General features: G+C 50.3%; 1 protein-coding gene across 2 annotated transcripts in view; it reads left to right on the top strand.

Annotated features, from left to right (window-relative positions):
* LOC142589561 (cerebellar degeneration-related protein 2-like) overlaps positions 1-15,597 on the top strand; it is a 138,077-nt gene that overhangs the window by 56,716 nt on the left and 65,764 nt on the right. For both annotated transcript variants that reach the window (XM_075701019.1, XM_075701020.1), the window contains exon 2: positions 9,797-9,909. In XM_075701019.1, the coding sequence (XP_075557134.1) occupies positions 9,797-9,909 (113 nt within the window). The remainder of the gene's footprint in view (positions 1-9,796; positions 9,910-15,597) is intronic.

The following is a 15,597-nucleotide window of genomic DNA, read 5'->3' as shown; positions in this document are numbered from 1 at the left end:
AACGTGGGTAGGGTTCTTTTCGAATAAGTACGCCGGGACCTGCAGCTCTTTACCTTGCTTTGTATCGCTCGAGCTGCATGCGCGTGCGAGTGTTAACGAACCTGAAGTCATCGCGGAGCTTTCTCCACGTTCCTGTGGGCGGGCGTGAAGGAGGGAGTCGTGGCGAAATCCTCTGTGGAGCGAGCGCACAAAGACGACGTCTTCATCTCGTTCGCCTGCGTTAAAAGCTCCCGGCGTATGCAAGCAAGTAGAGCTCTCGCCGCCAACGATACGCAGCCGACAGCGGGAAGCTAGCTGCATGCACGCGTGCCTCACCGCAGTTCTTTGCGTCTTCTTGCGCCGAGGTTCTTTTTTTTTTTTCGCCTTCTTATTCTTGTCTCACTGTCCTGTGCGCCGTTGTTCGCAGAACCGGGAGCTGCAAGCAATCCGATTGTCACGGCTGCGCGTATCCGTCCGTTGTGCCCGCAGTTCCGTGCAGCGAAGTTTGCTGATGGGCTGCGACTGATAAGAGAGAGAGAGAGGAGGAGGAAATAGCTTTATTGTGTGCCCCGCGAGCTGGTGGGGAGGGCCAAAGGCCCCGCCTAGGTGACGACCAGGAGTTCGTGGGTCCTGGTGCCATCCTCGGCCCGCTGGGCGGCCCAAAGAGAGAGAGAGAGAGAGAGAGAGAGAAGGAAACCGGAGTCTTGTCTGTAAGACGCCCACTGAGTGCGAGTAACTTTCTGATGGAAAATGTAGACTGGCGGGGTTAACGTTTCCAAACTGCATATTCGATTATGAGGGACGTCGTAAGGGAGGGACCCCTATTAGTTCTGAGCTCATGGGGTTCTTTAACCGGCACCAAAAGCAGGGTGCATTTTCGCATTCCGTCTCCGTGGGAATGCGGCTGCCGCGGTCGGGATTCGAAACCGCGACCTCGTGCTCAGGAGCAGCTAGAACGCTATGGCATCGCGGCGAGCGACTCGGACGAAACGAGAACTGAACACTGTTCACAAGACACCTTGCAGTATGCATTGCGCCCTTGCAGTTAGAAAGAACATGTTTTCTTTTGCTTTTCTATCATTTTATCGCGAAGGTGCAGCACGGCACTTGTCGCGTTCAGTTTTCGCAGCTACCGAAGGACTTGCAAGAACTGCGTTGGTTATTGTTTTTTCATCACCATTGTTCGCGGCTGCTTTGCAAGTGTTTACTAAAAGCGCAGCTAGTTAGGCAGTGCCGCACAACCCTCGCTGAAGGCTGACGCGGTACTGTCGCGCACACGAGGAATTTGCCGACACTACACGAGGCAACAGGTACACTACACAGTCGCACAACTCGTTCGGCTCGTTGGTTTACCGTGATGCCACCCGCCGCGGTGGCGTAGCGGCTTTGGCGTTGCGCTGCTAAGCCCGAGGGCGCGGGATCGAATCCCCGGCCGTGGTGGCCGCATTTCTACGGGGGCGAAATGCAACGACGCCCGTGTACCGTGCACTGGGTGCACGTTGAAAGAATCCCAGGTGGTCAAAATTATTACGGAGCCCCCCACTACGGCGCGCCTCGTAATCATATAATTTCTTTGGCACGTGATACCCCAGAATTGTTCTTTGCCACGATGAGACAGCAGTGCATAGGACACAGGAACACGGGACAGAGCTTGCGGCCGTTGTCCCTGTGCCCCAGCACTGATATCGTATCGTGGCAAAGTAACGATCCCAGCGCGACGTGTCGCCTAGCGTAGCGCTGTACGCAACTGACGGAGGTGCGGGTCGCGAGGAAGCCGGCGGCGCAAGAGAGACGGGCTTCCCCTCGTTACCCGGAAGCAACGCGGAGTCGCGCGCTTGATGCCAGTCGTCGGTGCCGCGATGAGCTGATCACGCGCCTTGCGCCGCATACCTGCCCCCGCCGTGTCTCTGGTGCCCTCGTCTAAATCTCGCAGTCCGATGTTTTCCGCGGGTCTAATCTGTCGGCGGCTTCGACGGCGCCGATCTGCTTCGTAACGTAACGACCTGTACCGAGGACTACTTTTGTTTGCGCAAGTTGGTGCGACGTGCTGCGTGTTAAACGGCGCCGAAAAGATGGAGACACGTACGCACCAAACCGGTGTGTACACGTATTTGCTGTCTTCATATTGTCGCGCTGTTTAACTTGCAGGTTTGTACTGGTTCAGAAGGTAAGGGGCTGTAAACGTTCGCTCCAGCTGATCGCAGGGCCGTGTTTAAACGCGCCTGCGTGCGTGTGTGTTTATCGAGTTAGGCAAGTAGTGTGCTTGCGGCGTCGCCCTTGCCTTTAACTGTTTGTAAACTACTGCTCGCGAACTTATCGAAGTAAACAACTCTAGAAGACGGACGAACACCGAGACGGAGGGCAACGGGTACTGCGCGCCTTGCTTTTTCTCCTTTCACACCTGTGCGCTGTTTACAGCTGTGGAAGCCCGTTTCACTCTCGTTTCTCCCACCCATTGCGCACGTATCTTCGCCTGTCGTGTGCGTCGATAGCTAGCTCGGTGAGGGCTGTGCTTGCATAAGTGCGTGACGTATCATTTATCCTTGGCCGAGTTCGATTCCTTAATATTCGTAATCACAGCAAGCTTCACGCATAAGTTATCGTAGAATTTGTGTTAGGCTGTAACGAGTTTTCAGCTGAGATAGTTCTCTAAGCCAGTTATTGATAATGAAATGCTATAATAACATATTTACTGAAATAACATTAAATTTTACTTTTCTAGAAATTTACTCGCCAGAAAATAAAGGTGAAGAAGTTGTTCTAGTTTTGCTTGATGTTGTAACTGTTTGGGCGTAACAGGGCTAAAACTGAGTGATGCGTTGTTCGGCGTTACCGAACTGTTGCCGTAGAAATACTAGGTCAACAGCAGCAGAGGAACCTGAAGCGACAACGATGGTTTCGCAAGATAGGGATGCGTGATTCGCATCTAGCCCCAGCGGTCACGTGATCACCTCCTGAAGCGCCGATTACGGGATTCGGTTTTAGTGGGCTTTACGAGCGCCGACAGCTGTTCAGTTCAACTGATTCAACATAGAACTTGTGCCTTGCCGCTTCGCTTAGACAACGCAAAAAAAAAAAGTGTTAGAGCGCGGCTCTTAGGCACCCGTTTCTGCGTATATAGAGCGTCGGCGTACCTCGGCATCCCTCGGCGTAACCGAGCGAATGAGCAAAGCGAAGGATGAAACGAAGAACGCGGAGGGATGAAAGACGGCGATAGTGAAGAGAGCGGGATGAGGAAATTTGGGGAGGAGGGTATGGCGAAAGCGTGAGAAGAAAAGCGTAGTGCCGCGCAAGACGGGCTCCGTGGCGACGATCACTACGAGATGGCGCCAGAGTAGCGCGCGTCGTCTGTTCACCGATGGCGCCATCGATAAGGCATGCGGCGAGCGCCTCCACCGGTATACCAGATATGGAAGCAATGCGCTGCATGAACAGAGGTCTGTCTGCGGCGGCTGCTGTGAATCGCGCCCACGCGTCCTCCACGCGCTGCATCTCGCGATCTCTCGATTAGCGAGGCAGTCGCGCCATATTTTGCTCCGTTTGCAACGTACCGCACGATACAGATTGTCCGCGCCAGCCAGTATATCGCGAAAAGTATATAGCTACGCTCAAATTTCTCATTAGGGATTATCGTAATCGTCGGTGATCTTTTCACGCGGATTTGCGTGGGTTCGACCTGTTATACGTTTATCGGATGACTCTGCAGCATTTCGAAGCTGTGTGCACGCGCTTCGCGGATGCCGTATCGCCATTTCGGAGACTCCCATTTCACCGTGTGGCGAAGCGACGGCGCCCATTCGACCGAATTCTGCGCAGAGTGGCGCGATTCCCGCCGTTTGCCCGTTCGTAACCGCCGCCTCGTACTCGCCTCGGTGGGAACGATCCGCTGACATTGCGCTGAGGTTAGCCGGGTCACCCGCGTTCTGCGAGACGCGGATAGGGAGATAAAAAAAAAATAAGAAAGAAGAAAGCGCGCGCGAAATCGGCGACCTTGCATCTTGCGGCGACCGAGCGACGCCACCACGAACCGGAAGAAAAGCTTTGAAAGAAGAAAGAATCCAGCGATGACCGAAAACAAGCGCATGCTGTGTCGGCGTGCGGGGTGATGTCTGCTATATAGTATATACGATTGTGAGATGGAGCCGAATCTTCGTTGTGGTGTGTGCGGGCCGGCCGCGTTGGCGGTTAATGGACTGTCCCGCCTTCTTTCCGACGGCTCCGCGCCGGTCGACGCTCCGTATTTTTCTTTGTCGTCCGTTTTCTTAACGGTCGTCATTCGCAGACGATCTCTGTCGTTAACCCTGCGTCCCCTTTGCAGACGCGTCGCCTTCAGGGGCGACGTCGCTGTGGAGCGTCAGAGGCGACGTCGCAGTACAGAACTGCCGAGTTCTGAGGCTGCAGTTGTAACGGAAATATGCGGTAGCCTGCTCTGGCGCTGGGTGTGTATGTTTGGGTTAGAGTAGACCGCTACTGCAATATCTGCTGGGGCACTTGATTCATGGTATTCAAAAGCAGGCGGACAGACGCGGGCAGAAGTAGAAGGAAAATTATAAACACTAAAGATCCTTTCCGTTCTACTGCACAATAACAAGCACAGCAAAAACATCCTTTTCGTTTTATTTTGTGTCCGTGTTTGCACGCCATGCCTTTCGGTACCATGAATCATTGCCAACTTCCTCGGCCTTCAGTTGTCCTAAGAGCGCTCGATATCCTGTCCATAGGAGGACGCGGGCAGCTATTCAATCCGCGTAAAGGCCAGCCTACACTAGGTGGCGGCGGATCGAGACTGGGATGAAATGGCTATTGTAGCCACTATCCCTCCAGCAAAGTTTCTGCTCGCGACTTCGTTGCTTGCGCGGGCGTATTGCAGGTTCGCGCATCCTGTATGCATGCGATGGTCGCGGCCTGCGCGCAGGATTTGGCGACATTGTCCCTGTGCTGCGCGTAGCTGACGCTGTTGCCGGCTCTTCGTTGCAGTGAAGGCTCCCTTCCAGTCATGACGTGTCCGAATCTTGTTTTGTCCTGTACGGACGGGGATATGTGAGCCTGCACCCACGCGGGCGTGCAACAAATGCGACTGGAAAACACTTTTCCTGCGGTGCATGACTGGGCTGCAGGATAAGGCAGGAGCGTGGTGTCGTATATTCAAAACTCATTATCGCCAACGTTTTTCCTTTCGATTTCTTCTTTTTTTTTTTTTTTTTGCCCGCCGTGGTTTCTTAGTGGCTTTGGTGTTGCGCTACTGAGCACGAGGTCGCGGAATCAAATCCCGGCCACGGCGGCCGCGTTTCTGGTGGGGCGAAATGCAAAAACACCCGTTTCACGCTAAAGAACCCCAGGTGGTCGAAATGAATCCGGAGTCCACCCACTACGGCGTGCCTCATAATGAGATCGCGGTTTTGGTACGTAAGGCCCCATGATTATTATGATCCTTTTTTTTAGGATGAGGCAGATTTTTCTTAATGGCGGCAGTCATTTTACAGATCCCGTACTGGTCTACGCGTGGGTTGTCTTCCCTCGGAAAGTGCCACTAAGCATATGACAAATCTAAGGGCGAGATCCGAAGTGGGTACTTGGCACTGCAGTGCGGCCGTATCGTTCGTGTGACGGACTCCAGTGAAAATGCAAAATTGCTTGTGCGTGCTTTCTCCGGAGAATAATAATAAATCTTAAACACTCGTCATAGGTTATGTAAGTGAATGAGCGGTCCCCACACGTCGTAATGTGGCATCATGACTGACGCCTTGTGATGGTGTGCTTGTGTAACGGGATTTATCGGAGGAAATGGGTTCTCCTCGGCTGCCGCCATTACATGTCGTTCTCACTCTGTTGCAGTATTATTTTTTTTCACGAATTTGGCTGCAACCTTGAGGCTTCGATGGGCTTGTGCATTCCGGGAGGTGTCCTTTCCGGGAGGTGACCGTGTACTGCCACGCTAAAGCATCCACCGCGGGAACGAAAGAAGAAGAAAAATAAATAAAAGAGCGACACCAATACAGCATAAAACGAGGGAGACAGGCGGCACTATTGGTGACTGCTCTTGATGACCATTAAACTCGCCTAACAGCTTTGCCGTTTGTCGGCTGGCAGTTCGCAGCTGAAAAATGCAGCGCTGTATTTTTCTTGGGCACAGATGTCCTGTACAAGTACACTGCAGCGGGTAGGCATATCGCTTTAGAGTGTTCGACATAAATGTGTCGTGGCTTCGACTGATGAACCACGAATGGACGACGCGGTCGTCATCATTTTGGTGGGCACTCGGCATCGACAGTTATCGCGCCATTTCATGATCTTCTCCACGCCCGTGACCCTGCACGCTTGTGACCGGCTCGCGTATTCCGAAGGCGCCCTGGTATCCACTTGCGCCGTGTGGTTTGATGTTCTCCGAGTCGTTCCGTTTTGACAGGCAGCTGCCGTATTGCGTGTTGTTCGCCTACGAGTGCTGCCATCGGACACTGCGGTATATAGGAGCCCGCACCTTGTCAGACACGATGTGCGCTTGACAGCGGGGGCCTCTTTGGGGAACATTTGGTCACCGTTTTGATTGACGGCGCGCCTTTTCGATCGAGACCATGTAGTGGTTATCGGCGATGCACGCATGATGCCGACCTCGCGGAACTTTGCAACCTTGCAACCTCGCGATTTTCGAATCTTTTTTGCGTGTCGGTGACGAAACCGGAAGGGCAGTCGCGCGCAGAAACGAGGCGGCGATCGGAGTGACGCATCTGACCCTTTCGTCTATGCCGTGTCCTGCATTCACACCGTCTTCTTTCTTTTTCTTTTCTTCTTTTTTTTTGTGTGTGTGTTGCTGAAGCGGGGGTCACACTGCTCGACATGTTTCGGGATTAATCGTATGTTGCTAACATTGCGAGAAAGTCGCTAAATGTGGGAATCTTTTAGTCTCCTTAACAACATGTTGACATTTTTCGAGCCTTGCCGATCGACTTTTTTAGTTACCTTTTTTGGCGGCGTAAATATCCAGTAAATTGCTCTAATAATACTTCTTAGGGTGTACTCTGGCCGAGTTCAGGGCCTCGCCCCCACTTTATCCCTTCTCTCAGGGAGTCTGTATGCGCATCCATTTGTCGCTACTTCTGTAAAGACATTACACAAATCGAACAATCACGAACCAGGAGGTTTAATAGAAATTAGCCCACGTTCCGGAGTCATTCCGTCTCCTTCGTGGCTGGCTTCGGGTATAGCTGCCGCAACTTCCCGAAGCCGGTGGATCCGGTTCCAGTTACGTATGCACTTGCCGCAGATAAGCTGCAGGGTATTAAGAGAGCCGGATTGCGTGTGTAGCTGCCTATATATAGCATTTATTCGCGTACATAGTGCACGTATAGCTCAGGATTATACGCGGTGTCCCTGCATGCTTTGTAACCGGTTTTCCGCTCCGGCACCATGGCTGCATGCACGCACTCCTCGAATTCGCTTTCGCTTCTCAGGTTACGCTGGTTGCCTTTTCCTTTTTATCCTGTTGCATGAACCCCGGACGTAAATCTCGTGGTGGTAGAAAAAAAAATCGCTCACATTTCACGGCACGTTTAAGGTTTTTCTAGGTTAAACGCACACTAAATAGAACCACTAAATCGCTTTGCACTCGTAAATCAATGTTTCAAGACTTTGTTTTCGTCGGTTTCGCGCTAATGGGTTGATTATTAAAAGAGAAAGTGAAGATTAAAGTTGAATTTTCTTTTTCTAATTTCGCGCCAGAACCCAGGTGCCGGTACTTCGTTGTGACGTCACGGATTTAAAAGTATTTTTGCGTGTTTGTGGCGTCGCGGTCGAGTAAAGGTTCTTGAAACTTGCCGAGTTCAGACTTTGGCTTCTTTAGAATCTTCTCTAAAGGCAGCTAGTAGCATTCATTAAAACGTAATGCACGTGGTGTTTGTTTTCTTCGGCATCAACAGAACATCTCAAAATCACCTGCGACATATAGCGCTACGTCACTGCCCGATGTAGATTATTCGGTGACGCGGATATTATTTACGTGACATATCACAGTAGCTATAGCGAGAAAATTCTTTTTTAAACAACTTAACCAATCGCCTAAGGGCATGCAGGTGTTGCGATTGATGAACTGAGTCCGGTTATTTTTAGAGGCACGTCCACTAGGAATGAATTTCGAAACGTGCCACTTTTGAGTTGGCCGTTGTGAAACTTGCGGCAATATGTAATGCTGTCCCACTTCACTTTTTTGTTAACAAAAAGTCTTCATAAGCTGTGCAGGACAAATTTAACTCGAGTATCAATTCATTTTGTTGCACCGTTTGGGAACGCACCTCCCTAAACTTGTGGCAGCCGTGCGTTTTGTATCGATACACACCTTATGTATATTGTTCGGGTATTTCCAGGATTCTTTGCATCGTTCAGATGGATCGAACACTCAGCACGACGGGTGATAAGAAAAGAATCATTACATAACGGCTTCAGTTACGAATTATGATGGGCTGTCAATAATCTTCTCGAAGTTACGTAATATTTTTTGAAAGCTCTGCAGATAACGTAGAAAATAAAGTGAGGATGGCAGGCTGATGCCTAACTCAATTTCTACATGTCCATTGTGCGTTTAGACATGTAGTACTGCTAAATAAAAAGTTGGAACTGCTTAATTATTGGCTGCCGGCATTACGGAAAAGTGAAAGCTATTCTTTTGTCCTTGCCTTCCTTTGAAAAACGTGGCACGGCGGACATCCTGTCAGATAGAGCATAGTGCCTTCAATATGTTGGTTGTCTGTAGCAACACTCGGAACACTGATCACACTGAGTACGCAGAGGGCTCAATTTGCGCAAAGCCTTTGTCTGTAGCTCTTTATTTATTTTTTTGTCCAGACACTATTGTGCAAAACTGGCGAAAGCAATTCGCGTATACAAATTGCGTACACGGTGAAGAAAAGGGAGACAATAATGACCTTGCTGGGCCATGACTTGGTGCTGTTTGTCATGCGACGTGTAGCTTGAACGCATGATACTGAGGTGTGACCGCGAAATCCGATAAAAACGCATTACACGGACTGCCGCCTTTCTTAAGGGTGCACTGAAGCAGCGCCAACCGCATATCTACAAAGTCTCCAGAATGTTCCTTAAAGTTTACGAATTTCATCTCACTGTGCAACTTTACGAATGTTACGTCAGGTTTTACGAGACTAGAGTCTCACTTGTGTTTGTCAATTTCCAAACTTGCCAACTTTCGTTGGACACATTTCACGAATCAAGATGCGACGTGTGTACAGTGCGAACGAGTTGGAAATCCAGTAAAGCACTGCGCAAAATGCAAGGGTGGAAAGAAGGAAAAGACAGAGCGCAGTGCCCTGCGCTGCCTGATTATATACACTGGGGATCGTGTAACATCGTCACGGTAATGCCGAATGCGAACGGAATGCTTTGTTGTGCCCGAACGGAGGATAGCTCGACCCGGCCTCCAACCATATATACTTAAGGTATTCTCGTGATGGTGAAATGACACTAGATGGGTTTCTGCTTTGAGCAAGCCTATTCAGACTAGTACCCGTAGCAGGCCACATCGGCGACAACAGTGTCGTTGAACGATCGAGTCACTGTGATCTAAATACTCTGCGCTGCTTGTCAGTTTCTGCTGTTTTAAGATTGCTGCTGCTTATTTTGCTGCGTCTAATGGTAAACCATCGTTAATGAAAGCCCACACGTATCCACAAAAGGTGTGTGCGCAGTGCACTAGATGGGTTCTTGCGAGTCGATCACCCCTGTCCACCGGATAGTATTTGCATATCTTAGATGTTTACGGGTTGACAGAGGGTATAACCGCGCCTCTCTCTCTTTCTGCCCCGGTGTGCAGACCTTCAGCTGGCAGCCGAGCTGGGCAAGACGCTGCTGGAGCGGAACCAGGAGCTCGAGGAGACGGTGCGGCAGCAGCAGCTGCTCATCGAGGAACAGGAACAGGAGCTGCAGGTAGGCTATTTCGCGGCGCCACGCCATTTCCCGCCAGTTGGTCCCGCGGACAGATCGAGCGAGATACATTCCGCGAGCAGATGATGATACGTTGTCTTCCTGCTCGGCCATGTAACCGCACAAATGTTCCTTGGAGAATGTGATCCGTTTGAAGTGTACGTCTTCACCCGTTTGTTGGAAAGTGGAACTGTCCCTTATATAACCTCGTAAATGTATTTTGTCCCGCGGTTATTGTCTAAACGATCCCAAAACCGAAGTGACGTACCTGATAAACGACAGCGGAACCCGAGTGATTTCTACTTACGAAATTTCTATTGTACAACCCTGGTGTCCAGTTCTAGGGACGTTGTGTGGCATTCTGGCGCATCAGGCAGCAACTACATGTTGCTTTCTGCGTGTTTTCATCTATAATTCCGAAGTGGATGTGTGTGTGTGTGCGCTACCGCCTGTAATCTCGAAGGCCACGCCCTTATCAACATGTGGCGCCGTAAAGGCCGCTGGCGTCATGGCCGCCATTCTGTTGGTACACCGCTGATAATGACGTCGCTATAGTGACGTCGAACCGGTAGCTCGGTTCTCGAACATGACTTACTCCGAATTTCTCATTTGATCCTTTACTTTATCGAAAGCCGTGTTGTCGCAAATCGATTACTGTTTCCCATCGGCATCTGTTTCCTCAGGCACTGCTGTTCTGCGAGCCAAACTTGCACTTATACGGCTTATACGGAAAGCTTTTCGGCATAGGCGCTGGAGCTACTAAAATTCGCGCGTGTGTTTCTTTCGAGGGTATCATAGAAGCTTGAGCATGGACTCTGGTTGGTGAGATTTGCGAGCGGCCTTCGTGCAGTGCTTCCCGCATATTTTGGATGCGGCGTACTGCTCTCATCACCGTTTCCCGCCGCTCTTCACTCACACACCGCTCACCGACAAGTACGTGCGATTTCGTGAGGTGATAGCAGGTCTGTGCACGCACTTGCCAGTGCCACTGCACCGTATATTCTCGTCGGCTGGAACGCGTCGAGGCACTACCGGCACCGCGTGGCGCCTCCGCGTGCTTCTGTGCTGTGCTGCCGCCGCGGCGGCGGCGGCGCTTGATAGCGGCGCCTCGTGGTGAGTGATTGCCGCGAGATCGCGACATAATGAGCTCCGAGAAAGACGGATCGCCTTGTTTGCTCTGCCAGCAGGTCGGCGGAGTCGCGAGGGCGTCCTCGCTAGTGATCCTTCATAGTCCTCGCCTCTTCAGCGCGTTTCGAGAACGGGCCGTCCACTGTGGCTCGTTCTATTGCGCGCATTGTCACGCAGAGTTTATCTCGGGGAAACATGCTCGCGGGGGAGCTATCTAGCATGACGACTCAAATGGCACGGCATTGACCGAAGGGCTGGCTTACGCAGTTGTCGCCAGGTTTCGTTATGCAAACGGTTTCATCTGCGCCCTTTTCACTGCTCGCAATCTTAGCAACGCAAGTACGAAAGGGATCGGTTCGACGTTTATTGGCACCCACGGCGTGCGTGGCTCGACGCCGGTTCTTAGCGGGATGTCCAGACTGTGTGAACGGGCTACTAGAGAGACATTGTGAAGAACAATAAAGGATGTGGACCCATTACACGACCGCGTACCGACACCGAAAGCAAACACCCAGCCCCCGTCTAGCTTCCGGCTCTCGTTTTACTAAAGCACTTCACACATTATTATTAAAGCTTTCTGCGCAGGTTCAATCTGAAGTATTTCAATACGTATGCGAAACGCCTTAAATGTCATTTTTGCGATAAGTTTTTTTGCCTTTGATGTACCATCATGGCGTGCACGATCGTGCACGCTGATCCTGAAGAGGGGGGGGGGGGGTGTGAAGGATAATACCGCCCCGCGGGAATCGCACACCGTGCTGGTGCGCGCGCGCGTCTCCAGCGTCGGCCTCCGCTGCGTTCGTTGGTCTCGGCAGCTAGCGTCTAGGTTTTCCTGGGACGCGCGACCTTCACTGCGTCAAGGCCTCCCGTCGAGGCCCCGGCGTCACTTAGCGCAGGCAGCGGGCACCGCCTCGGTCAGAGGCCCGCACCCGCGGTGGACCCACTGTGGGAAAGTAGCGGCCCTGTTGTTTTGCACCTACCTTCCGGGTGTGCGCCGTCGTCATTCCAGGTTTCACGCGCGAGCGCATGTGGTCACTGTGTACGCACCTTCTGGCTCTCGCATCGCCCGTAACCGCGTTCACTCGGGGTCTCGCAAGCGCTGTGCGTGTCCGCCTCGGGTTGACGTCATTGCCTTGGCCGCCTACCTATACGTGCGTGGCTGCGGAGATGAACTTCGCGACCGCGTTGTAGAGGGCTTGTAGCCCTTGGAACCGTTGGACAGTGAATCGCTGGTATTCGGATTTTTCTTCAGCAATCCATCGATAAAAGCATCCCGCAACGCAAGTACGACGCTTTTTTGAGATAAGCGATCTCAACAAAATTCGTACCCTTTGGCACTCCGATCATCCGTGCCACACGGTACAAACGAATGTTGCTCAGTTTCATTGGAAACGGAACATTAAAGATCCTCATGCGTGCTACCGACTCGCGCCTGCGAACGCGCTTTTTTTTTTTTTTTTTTTTTTTTAATTTGCCATCTCTGCGCCTGTTGACGTCAGCACCTATACTTCACGGTGACGGTGATCGAGGAATCGTGCTCGCCAGGCAGCCATTTTGTGGCAACGCAATTGTGGTTGCAGGCACCATTATTATTATTCGACCTGTAGGCATATATATATATATATATATATATATATTGCGAACGGTGCAGTGTATTAAACATTGCATGATATTTACATTGTGCGTAGGATGAATATAGACGCACTTTTATGTATTGCATTTGCTCTACTTAATAGGATACTTTAGCTCGGGAGCTCCTATATGAGTATGTAAAACCGAAAAAATCGTTTATCTCAGCAACCACTGCAACGACGTTTATGAGTTCGTTGCATTTAAAATAGAAAGCTAAAGTCTATTGAGTGTAACAAGCAGATTTCTTAAAATTTTTATATATTGTAGTTGTAGAAAAGGTCGTGAAAATTTCAAAATTTCAGTAAGACTCGACTATCGCGTTCACAACTCTAACTCATCAATGAAAAACAGTAACACCATGTGTAAATTGCGCCTAATAATACACATCTAAAGCGTACAAGAATGTTGCATTATACCCCGCTCTTTAGTATGCCACTAAATTATGAGCAGGACTTTTGCAAAGCCGTCGTAAACATTGTAATAATTTAACGTAAGCGATGACCTTGTTACATTTTCACAGCTTCCGCTTTCTGGTGCAGGGTTACGGATTTGTAAACTTCGTGCTTAAATCTTTTTTTAACTTACCAATATTCGGGAATTTCGTAAAAAACATCTCAAGCGCTAAATCAAGATTTTGCTGCCTGGAGTCACTAGAAATTAACGTTCTTTCTAATATGTAACAAACGTCATTCCTATTACTCTATAGCGGTCGTCTCATGAAAGCATTTGGTCGTTTTACAAGTATTTTAATTGAAAATTAGCTAGTTGAGCCTGAGCTAAAGCACGAAAGCGTCATTTCACAGAGGTTCCAACATGTGCGTTCGGTCTGCTCAAACTTTTCCTTGTCTTATTCTTTCTTTTTTGTTTGTTTCAGTCAATCGCGGCAAGCTGTACGCGTGAAATATATTTGAAGTGTCGTTCGTGTTTGTCTGCTCGGGTGCCTACATGGCGCATCGTGGACAACAGCGAGACATAAAGATGTTGCAGCCGATAGGAATGGTTCGCCGTGTTTATGATGTACAGCAAGTTTTACTCGCACAGGGCAAGTGTGATTCGCCGGCACAGGTCTACTCGTTGTGTCGATTGGCATTTCGAAATCCAGCCGCTTGCTTTCTGGGACTGGGGCGATTGGAACCGACAGGCAAGGGTTAGCTGCGATTTGTATTAGTGATCAAATACGGAATTCTTTGGAGCAGCCCGCTCACGTAACAGATGTTACGTCTTCCGGCGCACTATCTGCTCGTCAGCTATCCGAGCAATGCACGAACCTCGCAAATCGAAGAGACCATGTAATAAGATGGCGTCGCAGCCAGCAGCTTTCGCGTTTGTGCAAGTCCTCGGGTCCCCGTGAACACCAGTAAGACAGCTGCAGCGAATTTGTTGCGGTAATGCTTTTCGATAGCTCATTTCTCTGTGGCTTTGGTTCTCGTGTGTTCGCGTCCGTTTGTGAATTTGTCGCCTGTCTAAAAGACGGCGTTGTGGAAGCAGTTCGGTTCTATTCACTTGAATGGATCCATGCTTTAGCGCTGACGTTTGCGGCTCGTCTTTACGGCCGGAATGCGCAAGGTCAGGCATTACACTTCGTGCATCCTCCGACTAGTATTAACGAGGGCGAAAAAGATCGCTGCACTGATCGCTGCACACGGAGCATCAATGTGTTTCACGATTTCCATCACAGCGTGTGGTCTTCGGCAGCTGCTTTCGACGACGTGCCTTCCTCGAGACTCGTATACTGGCCTTGCACTCCTCTGTTCGTGTACGTGACTGCAGTCAAAAAAGCGTCGATGGTGTTTTTGCGACGATGCTGGGCACTCAACACGAGGCGATATATCTGCCATTTGCCTTCCCTCGACTAGTCGTGCCTACTGGCGTGCGTTCAGCTGAACTCGTTCGGTACGCTCTCGAAAAAGCTGAGTCCAGCCGCCTGTCTGGAAATGTCGATAGGCAGTGCCTTTGGTGACGGGACAGTACCCGCAGGAACACAGAAAATCATCATCATCATCATCATCATCATCATCATCATCATCATCACAATTTATGTCCACTGCTGTTCGAATGCCCTTCCTGGAGATCTCTAGTTTTATCGAACTACCCAGTTCTCTGCTGTCCTCAACTGCACTTCCCTTGGGCACTCATCCTGTCACTCATTGTGTGACTCGAATAGATCATCCATTATCTTCCCTGCGCATTACATGGCCTATGTGTTGATGGTGATCGCCCTCAATAAATGGACGATTGACAGAGGTTGCCTGATAGTCTTTCCCACTTCGACAGCCAACCGATGGGGTCCTTGGTGTGTCTGTAGATATAGTTTTCAAGTCTTCCAGGCCTTGCTCGACTTCCGAAGAAGTAAGGTTCTGTACTCTAGGCTATGAGTAGACCTCCCTGTGGTGTGCTTCGCCTCTTCGCTCTGTCATCATCGTCAACCATCTCGTTCCTATTTTCTTCCCTCTTCTCTCAGGGCATAGTAGCTGGCTGGAGCAATATGTCTCGGGCCGACCCGTCCCCCTCTCTTTTCATTAAACTTTTTTGTTCGGTACGATGGCTCGGACAGTGCAGTTTTGTGAAAACTGCAGAGCCAGCTAGACAATGCGGTGAAGCAATGTACTGAGCTTTTCCACTGCCTCTACCGCGTTCTCAAAGAGCGTGTGGCGTCGTAACAATCTATATATATATATATATATATATATAAAAGGAAAGGTTAAGACAGCATCACCACGTCGGCTGTAGCAAGAAATACCTACCATGTGGACTTTCCGTGAACCCTTCAACGAGCAGTCTCACCTACTTTGTGCTAAGTTCGCGTAATTCTCCATCCCTCTTTCTTCTCTTCCAAGTCGTACCTAGAAGGCGCGAAAAGTGCCGTTCGGTTTGTTCGTTTCGGAATCGTGCTGTGGAAACCGTGCACAAAGGTGGGCCCGCTATTCTGGC

Source organism: Dermacentor variabilis, chromosome 8 (genome assembly GCF_050947875.1).
Source record: "Dermacentor variabilis isolate Ectoservices chromosome 8, ASM5094787v1, whole genome shotgun sequence".
In the NCBI taxonomy this organism is placed as follows: Eukaryota; Metazoa; Arthropoda; class Arachnida; order Ixodida; family Ixodidae; genus Dermacentor; species Dermacentor variabilis.
The sequence above is the reverse complement of the archived record's forward strand: the minus strand, read 5'-3'. Positions and strand labels throughout refer to the sequence as shown.